Source organism: Oryctolagus cuniculus, chromosome 13, assembly GCF_051225735.1.
Source record: "Oryctolagus cuniculus isolate XC-2025 breed Fujian yellow rabbit chromosome 13, ASM5122573v1, whole genome shotgun sequence".
Lineage (NCBI taxonomy): Eukaryota > Metazoa > Chordata > Mammalia > Lagomorpha > Leporidae > Oryctolagus > Oryctolagus cuniculus.
Window position 1 is genome coordinate 105,337,683 of NC_142879.1, and position 22,843 is coordinate 105,360,525.

The 22,843-nt window shown below is 47.0% G+C and overlaps 1 protein-coding gene across 1 annotated transcript in view; it reads right to left on the minus strand.

The window, feature by feature from the left end:
* Positions 1-22,843, minus strand: part of APBB1IP (amyloid beta precursor protein binding family B member 1 interacting protein) — a 99,591-nt gene that overhangs the window by 11,629 nt on the left and 65,119 nt on the right. Inside the window, exons 6-10 of the mRNA XM_051820970.3 lie at positions 21,651-21,810; positions 19,172-19,293; positions 7,120-7,206; positions 5,042-5,185; positions 1,844-1,954 (exon numbers count right to left, since the gene is read on the minus strand). Coding sequence (XP_051676930.3) covers positions 1,844-1,954; positions 5,042-5,185; positions 7,120-7,206; positions 19,172-19,293; positions 21,651-21,810 — 624 coding nt within the window. The remainder of the gene's footprint in view (positions 1-1,843; positions 1,955-5,041; positions 5,186-7,119; positions 7,207-19,171; positions 19,294-21,650; positions 21,811-22,843) is intronic.

Below are 22,843 nucleotides of genomic sequence, written 5' to 3' on the forward strand. Positions count from 1 at the left end.
AACCAGTTCTGGGCACCAAGAAAGAGACATGGTGGGTCTTCCAAAAGTCCATGGGGAATGTGTACTATGAAAAAAACTGCAAAGGTTTCCAAATGTTTTTGCATCAAAGGAAACATATCTTGTTGATCCATTTTTTTCCCTGAAACTTTTTGAACCATCCTTGCAGATACAAAAAGGAATATGTGATTACTCTGTGCCATGGTACTTTTTCTAATAGCGCTCTTTAGGAGACGGCACTGGGCCTCTGTGTGGCTGAGGCCTGGTAACCGCAGAGGGAAGTGGCAGGGAGAGCTGCGAAGGCACAGGAGGGAAGGGCCAGGGTCAGCCTGGGGGCCGTGGGGGCCCTTAGACATTTTCAAAACCTAATTTATGGCTGGCGCTGTGGCTCAATAGGCTAATCCTCCGCCTTGCGGCGCTGGCACCCCAGGTTCTAGTCCCGGTTGGGGCACCGGATTCTGTCCCGGTTGCCCCTCTTCCAGGCCAACTCTGCTGTGGCCCGGGAGTGCAGTGGAGGATGGCCCAAGTGCTTTGGCCCTGCACCCCATGGGAGACCAGGAGAAGCACCTGGCTCCTGGCTTCGGATCAGCGCGATGAGCCGGCTGCGGCGGCCACTGGAGGGTGAACCAATGGCAAAGGAAGACCTTTCTCTCTGTCTCTCTCTCTCACTGTCCATTCTGCCTGTCAAAAAAAAAAATCTTTAAAAAAAAAAACTAATTTATTTTGAAAGGCAGAGAGAGAGAGAGAGGGAGAGAGAGACACTCTCATCATTGGTCTACTCAAATGCCCACACACTCAGGGCTGTACATTCTTCAAAAGGAGAAAGCCAGTGAGAATACAGAACACTAAACAGTTTACATAAAACAATTTAATAAAAATTCCCACTCTTCTGGGAAGGAACTGAGAAGTGTGCTTAACAGCAAACTGAGCAAGGTGACTGTGCATGGAGGAGCTGCTTGGGAACAAAAAGGCTCCTCTTCCTGGGCAGAAGGGAACGCACACTCTGCCAGGCTTGCTTGTGACTCTTGCTCCCGGACCTACCAGGCCCTGCTGGCTCCTCCACCTCTGAGCCTTCTCTGCCCTCTGCAGGCCCCTGGGTCTCTGCAGCACACCCAGGCCTTGCACAGCAGAGCTTTTCAAAGTCTGAGTTCAGTGCCTTGAGACCCAGCATTGCTACTCCTGGTGCAGCCCGGGGTAGCCTCTCGTCCCAGATCAGAGATTTCAGCTCCTGCCATGGTACTAGGACCTGCTCCCAAATTCTGAGTCAGCTTGAGAATCTGAGTCCTGACCTGTTTTCTGTGTCCGAATCCCCATCCTGGGTGGACACTTAATATAGCAATTAGGATGCTGCTTGGGACACCCATATACCATATCAGAGGTCCTGGTTCGAATCCTGGCTGCTCTGCTTCCAATCCAGCTTCCTGCCGGTGCACACCCTGGGAGGCAGCAGGTGGTGGCTCAAGTACTTGGGTGGGTGACCCACATTGAATCCTGGGCTCCTGGCTTCAGCCTGGCCTAGCCCTGGCTATTGCAAGCATTTGAGGAATAAACCAGTGGTTGAAAGATCTTTCTCTGTGTCTCTGACTCTGTCTCTTGCTGCCTTTCAAGTGAATAAATTTAAGAAAAGACCAAACGTCTGAAAAATTTTAGGCAGAGATAACAGTCATTGAGGGATGCCATTTGAAGTGAAAGCAATGCTTCCCTTTTTTTTGTTGTTGTTGATAGAAAAAAACGTTATGATGCTACACTTGTGGTTAACTATGCAACATCCAACACTTTATTCCTTAAAAGAACACGGGAACTCAAATGGTTTCCAAATGCAAATTAGGGACCCCTTCTGCCCTACCTTTAAAACGAAGCAGTGGTCCGTGGGCGCTTTATATTTCGCTCTACACTGAGTACCATAGTAAATGTTGACATTCTCAAACTGTATGAAACAGGCCAGGTCCCGAGATGTCTGCAAGACAGGGAAAAAGATAACCCGAGCTGGCACTCATTTGCCAAGGCTGCACTGGATGTCACGACACAGGAGTACATTTTAAAATAGAGCAATGACTGAATAAAAATTGATGTGAACACTGACTCTCAATGGTTTTCTCAAAGCCAGGCCTGTGCAAGAAATGAAAGCATGCAAGGAAAGAAAGACGCGTGCCTTGGGCCCAGGCATGGTGTGCAAGATGGGTGTGCATAGACTCTCACATTCCAGGACAGCCTGCCCTTGAGACGTCATTGTCATTCCTGATACAGCCAAGACCAGGTGACCACCCAGGCAGAAATTTCATTTTTGGCTTTCGCCATTCTAAATCAGGGATGGCTTTTGTGATTGAGCATTTAAAAAAAAGAAAAAGAAAAAGAATCCCTCAGGATGAACAATAAGAGGTGAATTGGCCGATGAGTAAATCAGCACCCGTGTCATGTTCTTCCCGGGAAGGATGTCTTTCCTGCTGTCAGCGTCGCCATGGAAACAGAGACAGCTCTTTCATGGGTCACACGCTCCGTGCAGACTGCAGGCTCTGCTCCAGGCTCACGTTGGCGCCACTGCTATTTTTCCTCCTTTGTTATCACACAGGGTTCTGCCTTCTGAGCAGATACTCTGGGAGGGGTCGTCCGAGCTGGAGCCGCCACTTGGAAGGACATTCCCGTTACATCTGCATGGCTCCCCGGTCCTTGGTCCTTGTCCCCTGCAGCTTCCTCTCCAGTGCTCATGTCCACGAGCGTGGCCTCTCTGCTCACTCCCTCCGGCCCCAGTCTGGACATGACCAGTGTTGCTTATTGCCTCAGTCTCTGGGGGAGACACCTCTCACTGCTTGCAAGAGAGAGCACCTTTCTGTGACAGTCCGTGGCTCTCGGTGTTTCTTTTTCTGTGGATTCTCAATGCATAAGCTGAATCTGTCTTCCAGGAGTGTGTCTATGGTTTTCTTCCTGACTTGTTGGAAGTCTTTATATTCTGTGGATGTCATGCCTGGTTATCCACGCTGCAGATCCCCTCTCTGGCTCTCTGCCTAGGCTTTCCCTTATCCTGTGGTGGTCTGGGCCATAAAGAATTGGAAACAACTTGATACGGTCCAATCGGCCAGTTTTCCCCTGTGCCATTCTGAGAATCTGCTTTTGCTCAAGATGGCTTTACCCATCCCAGTTATGAAAAGAGTAACCCATATTTTCTTTTACAATTGTATACTCTTTTTTTTTTCCCTAAAGACATTTTAATCAACCTGGAAGTTAGTTCGGTACAATGAATGGTACAATGAATTTTCTCCAAGTGTATGTACAGTCATTTTAGTGCTGTGTGTTGCCTGCCGCTTTCCCCATCACCATAAAATGCCAACTGTAGCTTCCCTTCCATTATGTGGCTGTGTGCTGGTCTGTCTGTCTCTACCTGTACTGTTTTTATTTACAGGTTTGACTTCTGGGAGGCAGAGGTCTATTTCAATGGTCTTCACAATTTTTTGGGAGGAGGGACTGTCTTCTTTGGTGCATTGTCTCTTTCTGGTGAATTTTAGAATTAGTCTGTGAACCTCAAGTAAAAAAAATCCTGTTGAAATTTCAATAGGGGTTGCATGGAACTTACAGAAAAATTTGGGGAGAATTAATATCTTTTCATCCAGCCATGTGATATGTTTCCATCTATCCAGTTCTGCTTCATTTTCTTTATTAAACTATAATAATGTAATAAATTATAATAAATATAGTAACAATCATATATATCCTGTGGTGTATGGGTCTTGAACATTTCTTAAGTTTATTGCTAGACGTTTTGCATTTTTTTGTTTCTACCATGCATGGATTCTTTTGCATTGTATTTCTGTTTGTCTTGTTTGGGTAAAGGAGAATACTTATTATATTTTTTTTTTGGTCCTCTTAGTTTTCTTCTCTTGTCTTATATTGTAAGGTAGACATTTATATGAACTGTGAATTTGAGCGTTTTTACCTCTTCTTCACCAATACTTACACTTCTGATTCTTTTCTTTGATTTATTGGTTAGCTCCTCCTTCCTAATGTTAATGGTAGCAGTGGGAGAAAGCATTCTTATCTAATTCTATTGTGAACACTTCTAATTTTTAGTCACTGTGCTCCTTGCCATAGGTTTATTTCTAGATCCGCACTGAAATTCTAAAGACATAAGATTTCGAAAGCAAAATGAATTATCTGTCGATCAACTGTTAGGTCCCTGGTGTGGGCCTGGAAGACGGCACAGATGGGAACACATCCGTTCTAGGCTGAGACCCGGCTAAGATGCTGGTGCCCCAGGAGGAGCAGAGCTGGGGCTGCCGGGGGCCACACGTTGCTCATGGAGCGCTGTGCCTTCCCACAGGGACACCGGACCTGGCCAGCCACCGTGACGTCAGCTGTCTGGGAAGGCAGGTTAGGCCATTTCAGAGGCAGCCTGCAATCCATCAATATGCCATTTGGTGGTGCCCTGGATTCAGAAGTGAAGGAAAATGCTTTGGTCCACCCCAGATCCAGACACGAGATCCGACTCTATCCCCCAGCTTTTCGCAGGAGGACCACAGATGGAAGTGCCCTAACCCTTTAAGCAGGGTCTTAGAGGGCGTCAGCGGTGAGAATGAGAACTCAAATGACTTCTCAGAGAAGCACAACTCATTCTATGCGTGTCGATTTGAGGCCGTCATCTCAAATCACCAAGTTAAAGTGAAATGGTGTCTAAAATACTTTGCTAAATGAGACGGGGAAATGCTTGGTGTACCTCAGAGAGCAATTTAAATGCTCCGAGCGTAAGGGCTAGAAATCTCAACCAAGATCTTCTCAAGACTTCTAACACTTCCGTGAGCCGGGTCTAAGAAGCGGTACTGAGGTGAGCGCGGCACAAGAGACTGAGGAGTTTTGGGGGATAAAATTCTTTAACCTTCACGAGAGAGCAATGGACAGAGCCCAAAGGACTGCAGCAGTTCTGTCCCATAGGACATGTCCTTGTGTAAATGTTACAGCACCACGGATCTCACAGCCACAGAGAGGCCGGGGAAATGTGCCCCTAAATGACTGATAGCCACAGTGCTTTTCTGGTTTTGTGTGTGTGAATTCTGACCTTCGTCTTTCCCTTTGGGACATAGTAAATTCCAGAAGCCCGTAAGAGGAAATAGCGCCGTTTCCAGGATTTCTTTCCGTCTTCTTTCAGATACAGAGCTCCTTCAAGTTCAGGTACAATGATGGACGTGCCACAGAAGCTTTCCTGAAATTGACATGCCGTTGACGTTAAACACAGGCAAAGGAAAGCTGGCACAACACACACTCTTGTCCACATTCCCATAAACTTACAAATTAGCCTTTAGACAGAAAGTCAGTTTTGCCTGCAACTCTCATGGGATGCACATGTTTGTACTCTATGGCATTTGTCAAAAGGGAGGAAGAGTAACACGGGAGTGCAGGGCCATGCTCTGTGGGGAGGGTGTTTGGCCTGGAGGTTGAGACAGCCACATCCCATCCTGGAGTGTCTGGTTTGAGACACTATAGGGGCCTGGTCTGACTTCCCGGTTTTTAGCTTCAACCAGACCCAGTCCAGCTCTGGCTGTTGTGGGCAGCTGGGGAGTGAACCAGTGAATAGGAGCTCTCGGTCTCTCAGCTTCTCAAAAAACACAAATCAATAAAAATAATAGAGTTCTGGCTCCTGGGTTAGCTCCCAGCGTTCTTGACCATTGAGCTCTAGGCCCATGGGCCGTGACCCAGCAGTCTCCTTACTTGTGAAAGCAGAGAGATGAGAAACAACCCATTTTCACCAGGTACATTGTGAGTGTATATAAACATGGTTTATAAAAGCAATCACTTAGAAATGGGCACTGCTGTTATTACAAATAGGAAATGAGAAAAATGATTATTTTCATAAGTAAAATGACCACTGTAGTTGACCCTCGGTATCCATGGGGAGCAGTTTCTGGATCTCACGTGGTTACCAACGTCCTTGGCTATTTAAGTCCCTGCTATGAAGTGGCATGGTATTTTCACAGAACCCATACTGCTCCCCATATACTTTAACTCCTCTCTAGATCACTCACAATACCTAATACAATGTAAATGCCATATAAACACTCTTTGTGGGGACCAGCTTTGTGGTAAAGTGGGTACAAGCTGATGCCTGTGACACCAACATCCTGTATAGACACCAGTTCAGGACCTGGCTGCTCCACTGCTGCTGATCTAACTCCTTTTTTTTTTTTTTTTTTAATATTTGTTTATTTATTTGAAAGACAGAGTTACAGAGAGAGGTAGAGAGAGAGAGGTCTTCCACCCGCTGGTTCACTCCCCAGATGGCCGCAACGGCCGGAGCCACGCCAATCCAAAGCCAGGAGCCAGGAGCCTCCTCTGGGTCTCCCATGCGGGTACAGGGGCCCAAGGACTTGCGCCATCATCTACTGCTTTCCCAGGTCATAGCAGAGAGCTGGATTGGAAGAGGAGCAGCCAGGACTCGAACCAGTGCCCATATAGGATGCTGTCCTTGCAGGCAGGAGCTTTGCCTGCTATGACACGATGCTGACCCCAAAAACAGTTTTTAAAAAATTAAAAAAGGAGGCTGGCGCCGCGGCTCACTAGGCTAATCCTCTGCCTGCAGCGCCGGCACCTGGGGTTCTAGTCCCGATCAGGGCGCCCAATTCTGTCCTGGTTGCTCCTCTTCCAGGCCAGCTCTCTGCTGTGGCCCAGGAGTGCAGTGGAGGATAGCCCAAGTGCTTGGACCCTGCACCCGCATGAGAGACCAGGAGGAAGCACCTGGCTCCTGCCTTCGGATCCGCACGGTGTGCCGGCCGCAGCGCGCCAGCCGCGGCGGCCATTGGGGAGTGAACCAACGGAAAAAAGGAAGACCTTTCTCTCTGTCTTTCTCTCTCACTGTCCACTCTGCCTGTCAAAAAAAAATAAAATAAATAAAAAAATAAAAAAGGAATTCTTAATCCAATTTTGTGAAAAGCAAAATATGTTGTCGGAAGTCATATTTTTTACAACTGGTAAAACAGTCAAATAATGTAAATAGCTATAATTTAGTGATAATTCGATTTTGGAACCTCGAGTTGACATTTTAGTGCACGATCCTGAATTTCCTATTGCTCTGCAAAGCAAATAATCTAAAAACAGACACAGCAAACATCCTAGTGTGCTCACTCTGCAAGCCAAGCTCACCTCGAGTAAGGACTCCTTGTTCTTGGCATTCATTTTCTCATTGCTCTCCTTGCCTGCATTTTTCCCTTTGTTATTCAGGTAGAAATTCTAAAAAAAAAAGTTAAAGATCAGATCAGGACATGTTCATTATCACGCTAGACACCTCAAGGGACTCGTGATCTTGTAGGAGAGAGGGACCCACAGGACACAGGACACAGGGGTGGGTACGGCATCGGTCACCCGACAGGGCCTTGCAAACGCATCACCAGGGCAGGAGTTACACGTCTCCTTCCTCCCACAATGCACAGCCCGTGAGGAAACAGACAACACTGGCAGCCTGAACTGCTGGATTCCCTGGAGTAGAGCATCTGGGTCCGATGCTAGAATCTGGGAGACACTCACGGGCTGGAAGGGGCTATGAGCGGAGTGCAGATGGCGCCAGCACCCACATCCGGGATAGCCGGAGCCCCTGTGGACGGGAGACTCTGGCTCTTAAAGGGAAACCTGAAACCTGGATTTTTGTCAACAATGCCACCTCGGTTTACTTTTATTTTTATTTTTATTTTTTTAAACACTGCATGGGTCCATCACAACACAAGCTCTGATACTTGGCAACTTCTAAGACCACACAGGAGTGAATGACATTGCTGGAAAGGGAGCCAGCCTCAAGGAAGGGGAGCGAAAAGACAGCTGGAAAACCTTCCTGACTGAGCCACAGGGTCAAAGCACAGTTTGTAGTCATCAGGTATCAGACAGGTATCGTACCTGTTACATGGCATTGACGAGACGGCTGAAAGCTAACTATGTGAGCGTCCAAAAGACCAGCGGCACCCAAGCACTAATTCTTACATTCTTACACCGCCAGGACAGCTGAGGTGCCCGCAGAGGCAGAACGTGTGTCACAGACAACAACTGTCCCCGGGAAAATTGAGGATTTCACGTGCAAATGCAGCGTTCTAGAAAACCAAGAATATGTTAAAAGTGGAGAATGGGCCTCAGGAGCACCGTGGCCAGGGACCCTCCGGAATCCAGACACAATTGTCTTTCACAGTGTAGGACTGTTTCTCCGGGTGTGCGCTCCGCAATGTCCTGATGTTCTATAAAATGTGTGTTTCTGGAATCCTAACCTACGGAACCAGAATCTCTGGGAGAGGCCTGGAAATGTGCCTTCCAATAGATTTCCTGAAATTTTTTTTTTTTATGTACATTGAACTCCGATATACAGATATCCTGGACAGAAAGTTAGCAAACAAACTGTAGGTAAATAATGTGTACAGAATTAGGGTATGTTATAGAAATGGAATGCATAAAAATGGTGATTTGCAAACTTAAATAGAGAAATGGGAGTGGGTGTTGTGGCATAGTGGGTTTAGCCCATATCCCCTATCAGAGTGCTGGTTCTAGTCTTGGCTATTCTGCTAATGTGCCTGGGAAGACAGCAGATGATGATCTAAGTCTCTGAGTCTCTGCCACCTATGTGGGAGACCTGGATGAAACTCCTGGCTCTGGGCTTCAGCCTGGCCCAGCCTTGGCCCTTGTGGCCATTTGGGGAGTGAACAGTGGATGGAAGACCTCTCTCTCTCTCTGTCTCTGCCTCTCTGTAACTCTGCCTTTCAAATAAATAAATATTTAAAAATATAATTAATTAGTGGACAAATAATAATTATGTGTATTTATGGGGTACAATGTGATGTTTGATCTATGTGTACATTACAGAGAGATTCAACAAAGCTAATCAACACAGGCATCAGCTCACCAATTTATCTTTTTGGGGGATGAGTATGTTAAGAATCTGATTTAGAAATTTTGAAATATATGAGACATTATTATTAAGTGGGGTCACCATGCAGCACACAGTAGGTCACTCAAACTTATTCCCAGTCTCACTGAAACTTGGAGCCTTATTTAACAGAGGTTTAGCTAACATAGGAGTCTTCACAAATGACAACCCAAAGACCCAGGCAAAACCGTATTGTTACGCTAAGTCTTGTGAAAGAAGTAGGTATGTGTGGGGACCCAGGATTGGACAGAAAAGGGTCTGATCTATCTAATGGGGACACACTGGTTGTGGGGCAGGGCTCAGCCAGGCCAGTTTGCTCAGAATCCTTCCCCAGGTATAGGGCGTGACATCTGTTATAGGAAAATCTTCAGGGGAAGGGGGAGGGGCCGGTGAGAGCCCTTATGAGGTTTGCTGGCTTGCTTTGGGGAGAAGAAGTCTAGTTTTAGTGACTTTGGGGAGAGAGAAGGTCAGAGACAACCTGTTGCTTCCAAGGCCCTCCTCATTGTCATTGCCAAGTACTTAGTATTCCGAGTTGCCGCACTTTAGGGAGTTGCATTTTGAGCCCCGACATCCCTGCCCTCATCCCACTCTCTTGAGGGTCCCTGCTCCGATCCTCACCTAGCCACTCTGCTATTTGCAAGGTGACAGTGACAAGTCAGTTTGAACAAAGAGACATGCCTGCCTGGAGCCAAAGACCCCGTCCCCATCTCCCACCCCACCCCCCACCTTCAGCCCACAGTCTGAAAACCCAGGGTCTTGGGGTTCCCTGCTTGAGACTGCCCTGTGCCACCCTCCTGAGCATGGAGGTATCACTGGTGTGGGCACCCCCGGCCAGAGGGGTGTCTAAGAGGTAGCCGTTCGCAGGGGACTGTGGGGTGTATGGAGCACTTTTGGGCTACAGTGTTCATCCACCGTGCATCAGCCAGGGTCCTGTGGTGCAGAAAGAATGCACACATGGAGGCTGTGGGTACCACACCACCACCTTCCTGCCCAGAACTGAAGAATCTAAGAACTCTGAATTCAAACCTCCAAGTCATTCTGAAGGCAGCTCTATGAAGGTGGGCTAGAACACATTTTATGTAGCTGCTTGTGAACTTGGCTTGTAAGTTTAAGTACACAACTAGATGGTATGTGAGCCTTCAGTTGGGCATGCGTGTTATGGGTGGCCGTGCCCAGAGGTGAGTCCTCTGTCCTCTGCAGGATTCCACGCTGCTGGAGCAAAGAGCAGCGACAACAAACAATAATAATTTAATGGTACCATTTTTACCCACAATGATTAAGAACACTGAATGGATGATGGCCCTTAATTCTCGCAACACATGTTTAGAATAAATTATCTCATTTTTTTTTCAGACAAGAAAGTAAAACTTGTTGAAACTGAATAATTTGTCCAAGGACCCACAGCTGGTAAGTGACAGAGCCAGGCCTCTGACCCCTGTCTGATTTTAGGGTCCATACTCTCAGCCACTCTATGACGCTGCTTTCTGGCAAGAGTTTCTTTAAAAGGCAAATAATTTTGTCACTCTCTTAAGTCTGGCCTGAGGGTTTCTCTTCCACACAGTGGACGATAGCCTAACCTGATGTGTACACAGGGTGTAAGTTACTCTGGCAATAAATACCTGAGTCTCAGCCAATCACAAATCATGTTCCAATAAGACCGACACCAGCTGCAACCAATCACAACCGTTTTCTGTCTGCCACACTTGTCCTTTTCTCTGGCTATAAATAAAATCTGCCCACGTCCATGTTGTGGCAGGACAAGGGCAGGGATCCTGAAAACCTGTGTTCCAGTGAACTGTGAAACCGTGCGGGAGACCTCTCCAAGGATATGCAGGCCTCGATTTCCACATTCTCAACCTCCAGCTCTGCCTTTCACAGTCAGCCTTCCGGGCTGGAGAAGGCAAAGCCCCTCACAGCAAGGCAGAGCCATACTGCCCCGTTGGTCAGCTCAGAGGCCCTCAACCGACGGTGGAAACACTGGTGCCGAGAAACCGGAAGGTTCAAGGCCAACCATTTTGGAAGTCTAGAGTAACGCTTTGCTTTCAACACAATGGAAAATACCGAATGATCTTGACAGCGGCCGGAAAGCACCATCTCTGGGCCTTCTGTAACTTTTAATTCGGAACCTGGAAGGTGTTATAGACCTGCATGGCGTTCCACTTACTGATGTGAACAAGGGTTTTCTTGACATTTTTGTCTCTGCAGAGTACTTAACACAAAAATGAAATATAGGAGTAGAATTGATGGGGAGTATCCATCTTTTGTTCCTGCAATTGATCAGATGTAAATAAGCCTCCGTGTACTTATGTGAAGTGATGGTATGGTCCCCACTGCTGTCCTAGGGAGGCCTGGCCATTCTTCCAATCTCCTGGAAATACCTATGAATCCTTCAATGACCATTCAGAAAAAAAAAAAAAAATCACAATTAGAGCCATATTTGTTCTTGTGACCAAAGATCCACAGTGACAGTGTCTGGCTCAAAGGTAGCAGTCTGTGGGCTCAGATGTCAGAGGTGGTTGTGCAGAACCACTGAGGGTCTTGGACCCTCACCAAGGCTCAAGAGTCAGACTCTGATGTGGCTTCTGCCTCCTGGGAGTGAAGCTAAAACAGTGACTGACACAAAAAGCTGATAACCAGGGGAGTGCAGGTATTTCTTCTATAGACTGATTTCATTTCTGGTGGGTAAGTGGCCAGTAGTGGGGTTGCTGTATCATATGGTGTTTCTAATTTTAGTTTTTTGAGAAACTTCTACGCTGTTTTCCATATTGTACTAACTTACATTCCCACCAACAGTGTGCAAGGGTTCCCTCTTCTCCACCTCCTTGTCAGCAGATATCTTTTGTCTTTTTGATAATAGCTCATCAAAGAGATGTTAAATGTTGAAGGAGACAGACATGTTTACTCTGGCCGGTTATTGTACAATGCATACAAAGATCAAAAAGTCACCTGGCACCCATAAATATGTGTAATTTTTATGTGTCTGTTAAGACAAGCTGATAAATTGCTTTAAGATGACCAGCAGAAGGCTTCATTAGTTGATACTTTATTTTTCCTTATTTTAAAATGGCGTGATCTGTTTCTACCTCCCAAAGCACAGACGAGTCATCCTACTAGAATTCCTTCTTAATTATGCAACTTCTGGGCCACAAATTTGCAGAACTTGGTTTTGTGCCATAAATTTATTACAGATGATCCATTTTAGGTGACTGTATTATAGATGACTGCTGAATTTCAGCTGAGATCCAGCTCCTCACATTTAGACAAAACTTCACAATGTATCAAGCGGTTTTCACGTTGGATATGATCCTTTGAGATAGGAAGTGCAGTGGCATCACAATTCAACAAAAGGAGAAGCTGAATTTCAGGGCTGTCAGCACACCGAGGTCACACAGGCAGCAGGTGACCTTGAGACACAGGTGTGCAAAGCCACTTTCCCAGTCGTCAGTGGAATTACACTTTGTAATTCTGCCTGTATATGCACACTGCTAACACCCCCCAAATCCTGTTTCTGATTTCTGAGCTTAACGTCCCCCTTCGCAATCGTTGCTTCTTCCCCAATTCTGCCCCCAGAGAGAAGGAATTTGTAAAAGGCTCCTCTTGAGTGTTGAAGATTTCAGTACTGAGAGTTTAAGAACGAAATTTTGTATGGTTCTGTATAATTTAGTAATTTTCCAGGTGAATTGATACTCTGGACAAGATAAGTGCTTTCCCAGTCAAGCTGCAAATAAATGTTAATCCATAGGCTGTGGGTAGGTGAAGAAGGAGCAGACTGGCTTTGAAGTTGTGAATGCAGGTTCCAAGGTGAAATGCAGATGTGGGCTCTCAAGCATTCTGGGGAACTATACTGTGGGATCTGTGGGAGTAGGCACCCCTGTTTCTATGGGAACATGCACCCCTCTTTCCTAACAGCATAGAGGACGTTACTTACTTTGCAAGGTAATATGGTTCTTAGCGCCTGGTTGTCCAGGGTGGTGAGCAGGTCAGGCCTTTGCAGGCATTTCTATACAGAAAGCTTGGGGTTATTTGGATTTGGGCCTTCTGGGATCAGTATCTTCTCATTGTGTAGAAACTGAACCTGTTTAGTGACTTCTCAGACTCAACAGATGGCATTGGTGGGACTGTCCTGATGCCAGTATGCCATTTGCCTAGTCAAAGGAATTCTGTGATTCTAGAGCATTCTGGATCTAGAGAGCTTTGACTGCAAGAATCAGACTATGGGCACTGTTCATCCATGTCTGCAATGGAAGCCGTAAATCAAACCAACACCTGTCTTTGCCCCTACCTTCCTCATTTGTAAAAGAGAAATAATAATCACCATTCTTGACCCTTATAGCTTAAGACTGAAGATAATATACACAAAGCTCCTAGCTTAGCACAGAGTATGTGTTAGGACCATAGAAGTGCTTGCTTAGTGTTTCTAGCAATTTCTCTCTTCTCATGGATCATCCTTTTATTTTCTCTGTATTGATAACAAGTAACCTCTGTTACAAACTTGATGAGAGTAAGTTGCTAGGTTTGACACTGTAGGAAATGAGGTGTCAGTTCCTATCAGTTTCACATCGCAATCAAGAAGAAAAATCCCTGGACACAGGGGCAGTTTGAGGGCACACTGACAGGGACACCATCCAGTCCGTTACTTTCCCCCTTTGTAAATCCCTCGGAGCCTGAACCCAGGCTGGATGCGGGTACCTCAGCAATGGAGAGATCCCCACAAGCTCGACAGCTAAGGGAAAGATCCCAAGGAAAAACCCAGAGGTGGATCTCTAACGACATTCATGGATAAATTATTGCCCTGCTGTAGAAAATGCTTATGGGAAATGTGTGAATTTATGGCTCGGCTACCGAGCACTTCTCAAATCTGACCCTGATTTCCCAATTCCCTTCCTTCCCCTCACTCTCCTGCTGTCTACTGGAGGTAGCGACGCCCTCCAATGTTCTTCAGCATTTCTTCCACTCATTTAGTTCCCTGGGGAGCCGCCGTGATGACTCAAGTGGGAGGCTCATTACATTGGCAACTACACTTTAACAGAATTTTTACCAACTTCAATGAAATGCAGGATATATCCGTACTTCGGAATGAACAGTGATTGAAGATAAGAATCTAAGGTGGCTAAACAAAGGAAGTTCCAGGCTGTGCTCACCGAAAACGCCTTCTCTGAAACTGCTCTCCTCAAAGACTTCTTATTTTTTGTTCTATACTTAGCATAACAATAAGGCTGATGGTTTTTTTAAAAACCTATCAAAGTACAGGACTATCACAGATTTCAAGTAATTCAGAAATTTTAATGCCTCCCTCTTAGGAGCCAAGGCATCAGTATGAGAATGGTCACAGTTCACTTCTGTTACCCTAGTGGGAGCCACACTGCACCCACGATCCATGCAGTGCACTGATCAGAAGAGATTATTTAGCCAAACACTGAGAAAATGGAAATACTTAAAACCATCCATTTCAATCATGCCTCACTTGAACTGTGGTCTTTAAATTTGATTGGAGATTAAAAGAATCTACCTACCTGTGTCTTGAAAATTTTTGTTATTTTAATTTTGTCTGATAGGCAGAAAAGAGAAAAAAGCAACATAGAATGACCTTTCATCCACTGGTTTATTCCCCAAATGTCTTTAACAGCTAGGGCTAGGCCTGGAGCCTGGCACTACATCTGAGTCTCCCACATGGGTGGCAGGGAGCCAGCTACCAGAGCCATCACTGCTGCCTCCCAGGGTCTGCATTAGCAGGGAGCTGGAAAGTGAAGTGGAGTCGGGACCTGAACCCAGGCACTCAGCTATGGAATGCGGAAGTCCCTAGTGGCATCTTAACCACCGTGCCACAATCTCTCCTACTTGTTATTTATTTATTTATTGACAGGCAGAGTGGACAGTGAGAGAGAGATACAGAGAGAGAAAGGTCTTCCTTTGCCGTTGGTGCACCCTCCAATGGCTGCCACGGCCAGCACGCTGCGGCCGGCGCACTGCGCTGATCCGAAGCCAGGAGGTGCAGGGCCCAAGCACTTGGGCCATCCTCCACTGCACTCCCGGGCCACAGCAGAGAGCTGGATTGGAAGAGGAGCAGCCAGGACTAGAACCCAGTGCCCATATGGGATGCCGGCGCCGCAGGTGGAGGATTAACCTACTGCACCACGGGCGCCGGCCCCAGACTAAGCATTCCTTAGGAGGATTTCTACTCACTATGGTAGCAGCTTGCAGTAGGGGAAAGCTCCACCCAAACAGCTAGACAGGCTGGATTAAAAAACTCTGCATGAGGGCTTGGGAGAACTGCTGGGGCAGGCAGGACTCACGGGGAAAAGATCCAAGAGAGTCAGCAAGGATGTGGAAAAAAGGAAATCCTTGCATGCTACTGGTGGGAATGTAAATTAGCACAGGCGTGGTGGAAAATAGTATGGAGACTCCTTAAGGAAACTAAAAATAGAACTGCCACATGATCCAGCTACCCCACTACATCCTGAGAAAATGAAATCTGTCAAAGACATCTGCACCCCTGTGTTTACTGTGACACGGGGGTCTAAGTAAACAATCGCTAAGACAAGGAATAGCCCAAACGTCCATCAGCTGATGAACAGAAGAAGAAAACGTGGTACATGGGCACAATGGAATGCTACCCCGCCGTAAAAAGGATGGAATCTTGGCCGGCGCTGCGGCTCACTAGGCTATCCTCCGCCTGCGGCACCGGCACACCGGGTTCTAGTCCTGGTCAGGGCGCCAGATTCTGTCCCGGTTGCCCCTCTTCCAGGCCAGCTCTCTGCTGTGGCCCGGGAGTGCAGTGGAGGATGGCCCAAGTTTTTGGGCCCTGCACCCCATGGGAGACCAGGAGGAAGCACCTGGCTCCTGCCATTGGATCAGCGTGGTGCGCCATCCGCGGTGGCCATTGGAGGGTGAACCAACGGCAAAAGGAAGACCTTTCTCTCTGTCTCTCTCTCTCACTGTCCACTCTGCCTGTCAAAAAATAAAAAAATTTAAACAAAAAATAAAAAAAAAGAATGGAATCTTGTCACCTGCAACAACAGGAGGCCATTATGTTAAATGGAGGAAGCCAGCCACAGAAAGACAAGCACCACATGACCTCCTGCGTGGGATCTGAGAGCGTGGACCTTACAGAAGTCGAGAGTTGAATGGCGATTACCAAAGGCTGAGGAGAGTAGCGGGGAAGGAGGGTGGGCGAAAGACCGATTAATGGTGCCAAGTCACAGTCAGATAACAAAGAAGTTCTGGGTTTCCACTGAACTACAGGAAATGATAAGGTACCATGCATCATCCCCAAGATAAAAAGCTAGAAGAAGGCGTTTTGAATGTTTTCACTATGAAGAACTGATAAATGTTTGAAAAGAAAGGTATGTTTACCTGATCTGAACATTACACAATGCACACATGTATAGAGACCGCACATGGTACTCCCATAAATACACACAATCTGTATGTTTTAGTTAAAAATAAGAATAAATGTGAAAAAGAAAAAAACAGGAGGGAACCACAACGAGGTGGCAGACCTTCTGAGAGCTACATTTCCTTAGGGCGTTTGTAGATGCTTAGCCCAAGGTGAGAGCTGAGGCCAAGGACTTGAGCAAAAGTGGACAAATGGATGACACACACTTGGAAAGGAACTTGTACCACTGGCTCAGGAAAATTCAACTTAATACCACAGGGGGTACCGTTACACAACACAAAATGGCTGACACGCTGGCAACCCCAGGGGCTGCCAAGGACTTGGAACTGCAGGAATTCTCACACAATGCTAATGGGAGGCCATGTCATAGAATCTTCCTGGAAGACTTCGTGGTGGACTCTTCTAATGCTACACATATGCATAATCTATGATCCAGCAATGGAACTCATATGTGTATTTGTTTTTTTTTTTTTTTTTTTTTGACAGGCAGAGTGGACAGTGAGAGAGAGAGAGAGACAGAGAGAAAGGTCTTCCTTTGCCGTTGGTTCACCCTCCAATGGCCGCCGCGGCCGGCGCGCTGCTGCCGGCGCACCGCGCTGATCCGATGGCAGGAGCCAGGAGCCAGGTGCTTTTCCTGGTCTCCCATGGGGTGCAGGGCCCAAGCACCTGGGCCATCCTCCACTGCACTCCCTGGCCACAGCAGAGGGCTGGCCTGGAAGAGGGGCAACCGGGACAGAATCCGGCGCCCCGACCGGGACTAGAACCCGGTGTGCCGGCGCCGCTAGGCGGAGGATTAGCCTAGTGAGCCGCGGCGCCGGCCTCATATGTGTATTTGTACAAGACATGTCTACAGATGTTCAATAGAAGACATGTACAGGACATTCCCAACTACAGTACCTGCTAACGCCCCCAACTGAAGCAAGTCAAGTGTCTAGCAACAGCATAATGGATGAATGTATTTTGGCAGAGTCACGCAACAAAATCCTAAATGAAAGAGCATGATAGATTCCATTTGGCAATGAAAGAGAACCAACTCCTGCTAGAGGCAACAGAGATGAAAGGTGTAAGAAAGCGAAACACGAAAGAGTACTATAATCTGTTTGCATTTTGTATAAAGTGAACAAATGCAGGTATAAAATATAAACTAATGCAGGTATAAAGCTTTTATAAAGTGAACAAAAGACAGGGGAATAGTGAAGACCTCTGTAAGGGGGAGTAGTGACCAGGAGGGGGCGTCAACGAGCCTGCAGGAGCTCCGTTGATGCTCTAAGGCAGGGGTGGGGAACACTCCACCCACAGCCATATGAAGCCCCTGAGATCACTTGTCTGGCCCTGCCAAGGCAATGCAAGCAGGACTGGAAATTCAATAAATCCATAGCAGGCTTATTTTCAAGCTGATAATTTCGTATGGCCTGCGAATGATGTTATCAATATACAAATGGCCCTTGCAGAAAGTAAGTTCCCTGCCCCTGCTCCTACGGGGGTGGTGTCATGGCTCTATTTACTTGGCAAAAATCCCAAGGATTGCACAGCTGTGATGTGTGCACTAATTCATCAGACATCGTGGGAAACTGCTAATGCCCACTATTACCCACCCTCCCCTTTCTCCTCTTGCTTTTTGCTCCTGGGCAACATTGCTGTAGATACAGTGTGAGAGGCGCCTCCTGGAGGACTTTACAAAGAGGCAGTACTGAATGTCTCAGCTGTTCAGGCAGACACTGCATTTCTCAGCTGCTCTCATAGCTCAGTGTCACCACGTCACATGTCAGCGGAAGTCTGGTTGTGTCTTCCCCTGGCTCTCTTTCCCTGTCCGTGGGCTGGAGAGAAGTCACGTGACAAAGCTGCCTTGGCCAATGGCAGAACCTTGCTGTGAAAACCTCCCTGCCTCTGTCTGACCTGTATGTGCGAGAGAACTCAGCGTGCAGCCTGGATGACACACTGATGTAGAGAATGTCTTTGTCACGGTAGTTCCGATGGTTCCCTCACTAACACAGATATTAAGGCAGGGTCTTGAAAGTAGCTTTAGGGTGAGAATGTTGTACTCGCAGTGTTTGATATTTATCACAACCAATATTATTTAGTTATTTTGTTGTCAGTTGGCCACTGTGTAACCTAGGGAAGAACTTGGACAATAGCACAGTACAAGGGAGAGCATTTTCCCATGGGAAGCTGATATGGAGTCTACCAATTCTGTCCCTGGAGATCCAGAAGTTGGTTTTCATACCTATAAAACGGAAAGGTGTCAGGATAACCCTGAGGATGCCTTCCATCCTAATATTCTAGTCTAATGACTCCTACAGTTACAGGAGCTTGAGGCCACAACGGGAAAGGGCGAGACGGCTCGGTGACGTCCTTGGGCACCTGAGGGAAGCACACCACATACACCCTATATCCACCTACCTACACTCCCACACGTGCGCATCTACATAAACACCACATACACACATACCACATGCACACACACCAGGTAGACCCATACACCACACACAAAGAATAATGCCTTTTATGTGTGTGGGCTGATTGTAGGAGGGAAACACAATAAAGCGAACACTTCCCGGGTGCTTTCTTTAGGGAGCCTAGCATCTGTAGGCACCAAATAAGAACACCAAAGAGAAGAGCAGCTTCAGGACAGGAAGCACCAGTAATCAGCAGTGCATCTGGGTCTACGGGACTCACAGAACCAACAGAAACAGGGACAGGTGTCAGAAAAATATGCTTGCATTCTGAACTAAAAGAAACAAAGCAGATTCTTTTCTCTTCGAGTCTTTCAAAGGGCTCTTCGTTCACACATGGCTCAGGAGTTGAGTTTGTGATAATAAATATTGTGGTCAGTACACAGAAGACATTAAAAAACCCATCACACTTTGTATGGTCTAACAACATCCAAGTCATCTTACCTGGGGGTTTTTAAATACGGCATATTTTTCCTCTTTCTCCAAAAACAGTACTTTATTTTCTGTGTCTCTTGTCCAATCTGATAGGACTTCAACAACATTTTCGTGGTCTTCAAAAAACCTCTCTGGTGAAACAGGAAAACATATTCTTTTAGGTCCGAGACAATAAGCTTTCCAACTAAGAAACAAGCTCTCGTTGTGTTAAACACGATGCTTCACAATTTTCATTAGGGTCTCTAAAATTCTTAATTCTCACATGATGTCACGCTGTGACATCCTTGTGTTTTAACTTTCAGTGTCATCCTCAATTTATCCTCCATTAAAAATGATTGAAAACACTATAATCCAGTGAAAATCCTCAGCTATTACACTTTTTCTTGAAATCTGAGAGGCAGAGAGAGAGAGAGAGAGAGAAAGAGAGAACTCCCATGCACTTGCTCATTCCCCAAATGCTTACAATGGTCAGGATTGGGCTGCCCTAAAGCCAGGAGCCAGGAACTCAATCCAGTTCTCCAGTGTGGGTGTGAGGGACCCTATTACCTGAGCCATCACCACTGTATTCCTTATAGCCAGGTGCTCCAACGTGGTACACAGGCATCTTAACCACTAGGCTGAACACCCACTTTTCTCGCTTATTTTCTGCTGGTATATTTTACTTTAAATAGTGGCAAGTGGAAGCCACCAGGCCACTGTTGTTTCCATGAGGAGTACAGTGTGGCAATGACTGGCTAAATACTTTGAATGAAATTGTGAGATTCACAGTGTGAACTCTAAGACATCACTTGTTGAAACTCTCAATAAGCAATGTGTGGATACCCGGACAAAACTTAAAGGATGGCTTTCTTTTCTCTTCTTGATTCATAAAATTGAGGAAAAGTCAAAGGGGCTGTCTTAGTATAGATAATTTCCTCAAGAAAAGAAATTCACCTACAGCTGCTAAAACAGCAAATTGTGTATTCCAGCCAATTGTTCTGGAAGGCAACTGTCCTGTGAGTGCTATTAAGAATGAGAAGTATTGGGCAAGTGTTTGGCCCAGTGGTTAAGATTTTTTTTAAAGATTTATTTTTAAGGCCGGCGCTGCGGCTCACTAGGCTAATCCTCTGCCTGGTAGTGCCGGCACACTGGGTTCTACCCCCGGTTGGGGCACTGGATTCTGTCCTGGTTGCCCTTCTTCCAGGCCAGCTCTCTGCTGTGGCCAGGGAGTGCAGTGGAGGATGGCCCAAGTGCTTGGGCCCTGCACCCCATGGGAGACCAGGAGAAGTACCTGGCTCCTGCCATCGGATCAGCGCGGTGCGCCGGCCGTGGCAGCCATTGGAGGGTGCACCAACGGCAAAGGAAGACCTTTCTCTCTGTCTCTCTCTATCCACTCTGCCTGTCAAAAAAAATTTTTTTTTTAAATTTAAAAAAAGATTTATTTTTATTTATGTGAAATACGGAGTTTCAGAGAGAGGTTGAGACAGAGAGAGAGGTCTTCCATCCACTGGTTCACTCCCCAGATGGCCGCAATGGCCTGAGCTGTGCTGATCCAAAGCCAGGAGCCAGGAGCTTCTTCCAGGTCTCCCATGTGGGTGCAGGGCCCAAGCACTTGGGCCATCCTCCACTGCACTCCCTGACCACAGCAGAGAGCTGGACTGGAAGAGGGGCAACCGGGACAGAATCCGGTGCCCCGACCGGGACTAGAACTTGGTGTGCTGGCGCCGCAAGGCGGAGGATTAGCCTATTGAGCCACAGCGCTGGCCTCTGCCTCTGCTTCCAATTCCAGTTTCCTGCTAACCTACACCCTGAGAGACAGCAGGCTATGGCTCAAGTATTTGGGACCTTGCTGCACACCTGAGAGACCTGTGTTGAGTTCTGGGCTCTTGGCCCACCCCCTGGCTATTTGGGGTGTGAACCAGCAGATGGAAGATCTCTCTCTGTCTTTGTCTCTCTGCCTCCTAAATAAAATGAACATTTAAATTATTTAAAAAAGAATGAGAAGTAATGGAGCGTTCAGAATATTCCTTTAGTTGCTTTTTAAAAGATGTTGGACCTCATTCATTTCTACAAACGTATCTTTTGCTCTCTGGGGCTCGACCTCCCTCTTGCACTTTGTCTCATGGAAGGCAAGCGAGGAGGGGGGAAGGGGAGGTGAGCACAGGTGCGAGCCCGAAGCAGTCACACCACGGTGTAAGGAAGCCACCTCTAAGGTGACGTGAGCTGACACCAGGGCTTTCCCACAATCTACGCAGCTTGCTGAGCGTGCAATAAAAACAAGTGGCAATAATGATGTTTACATTCCCCAAGGTCTGGCCACCTGCCCCATTCCCACATGCTTCACCACAAAGAAATGAAGAGGCAAGCACGGCACCTCCCATAAGGGAAGAGATGGATGGGGCGTCATGAATGCCTGGACCCAAACTCTTCTTGAAAAGAGAGCAAAGTCATCGTAAAGCAAAGCTGCACGGAGTCTGGAGTCCAGCCCACTGCTGGGGATGGGACTCACCGATCTGTAGCTCCGGGTATATTTCATACAGACACCAGTCCACACTGCAGTCACAATGAGTTTTCTCAAAAAGGTTGTCCAGAACATCGCGGGCCAGCTGCCGCTCATCCACCATCAGTGACTTGGTGCTGTTGTCATTCATGTGCACCTTGACCACCAGCTGAGGGGGACAGAGGCACAGGGAGTCAGCGGATTTCAGTAACTGGAGAAGGCCACCAAGAGCAAGGGGTTCAAGTCGCTACGGAGTCTGCAAGTTGAAGAATGTGTCCCGTGAACTCACTCATTATAAACTCACTCTTACGCCTGACACTTGTTTTAGCTGCTAGGAATACAGAGGTAGAGAAACCAATTCACAAAGCCTGAAGACAGACAATAAACCAAGTGCTGGTGCATGCATTCAGACTTTGCATTCTGGTTGGGGAGACACCAGCAGGCAGAATTGAATAAGAGCTGACTTTTTTCTTGACTTAAAACCACACTTTTTTTTTTTTTAGATTTACGTATTTCTTTGAAAAGCAGAGTTAAATATATAGAGAAAGAAATCTGCCATCTGCTGATTCACTCCCCAAATGGCTGTAGTAGTCAGGGCTGGGCCAGGCCAAAGCCAGGAGCCAGAAACTCCATCTGTTGCAGGAGCCCAAGTACTTGAGCCATCTTCTGCTGCTTTCCCAGGTGCATTATCAGGGAACTGGACTGGGGAGTAGCTGGGACTTGACTCAACCAGGCTTGTATCTTGAATATACCTTCTTCTCTTTTGCTTAGCAGGAGTTGCGTCTCATGTCACATAACCCAAGAGCACAAAACACTAGGTCCTTGGTTCACCTACCATCAATTCTCTGAAGGCGTATGGCTGCACTGTGGCTGCGTTGTCACTGAGTGATCTTACTGAGAACCAGGTTCACAGTACAGCACGTTGGAGACCAGAGATGGATTCAGTGAAATGAATAGAGACCAACAGCCAGGAGGCAGACAGGCAGATGACCAATCTAATCTACTTTTAGCAGAATTTAATTTATGGTCAAGTTGGTAATTACCTCATTCCAAATCTGGAAGTTTGAGCCGGCGCCGTGGCTCAATAGGCTAATCCTCCACCTTGCGGCGCCGGCACACCGGGTTCTAGTCCCGGTTGGGGCGCCGGATTCTGTCCCGGTTGCCCCTCTTCCAGGCCAGCTCTCTGCTATGGCCAGGGAGTG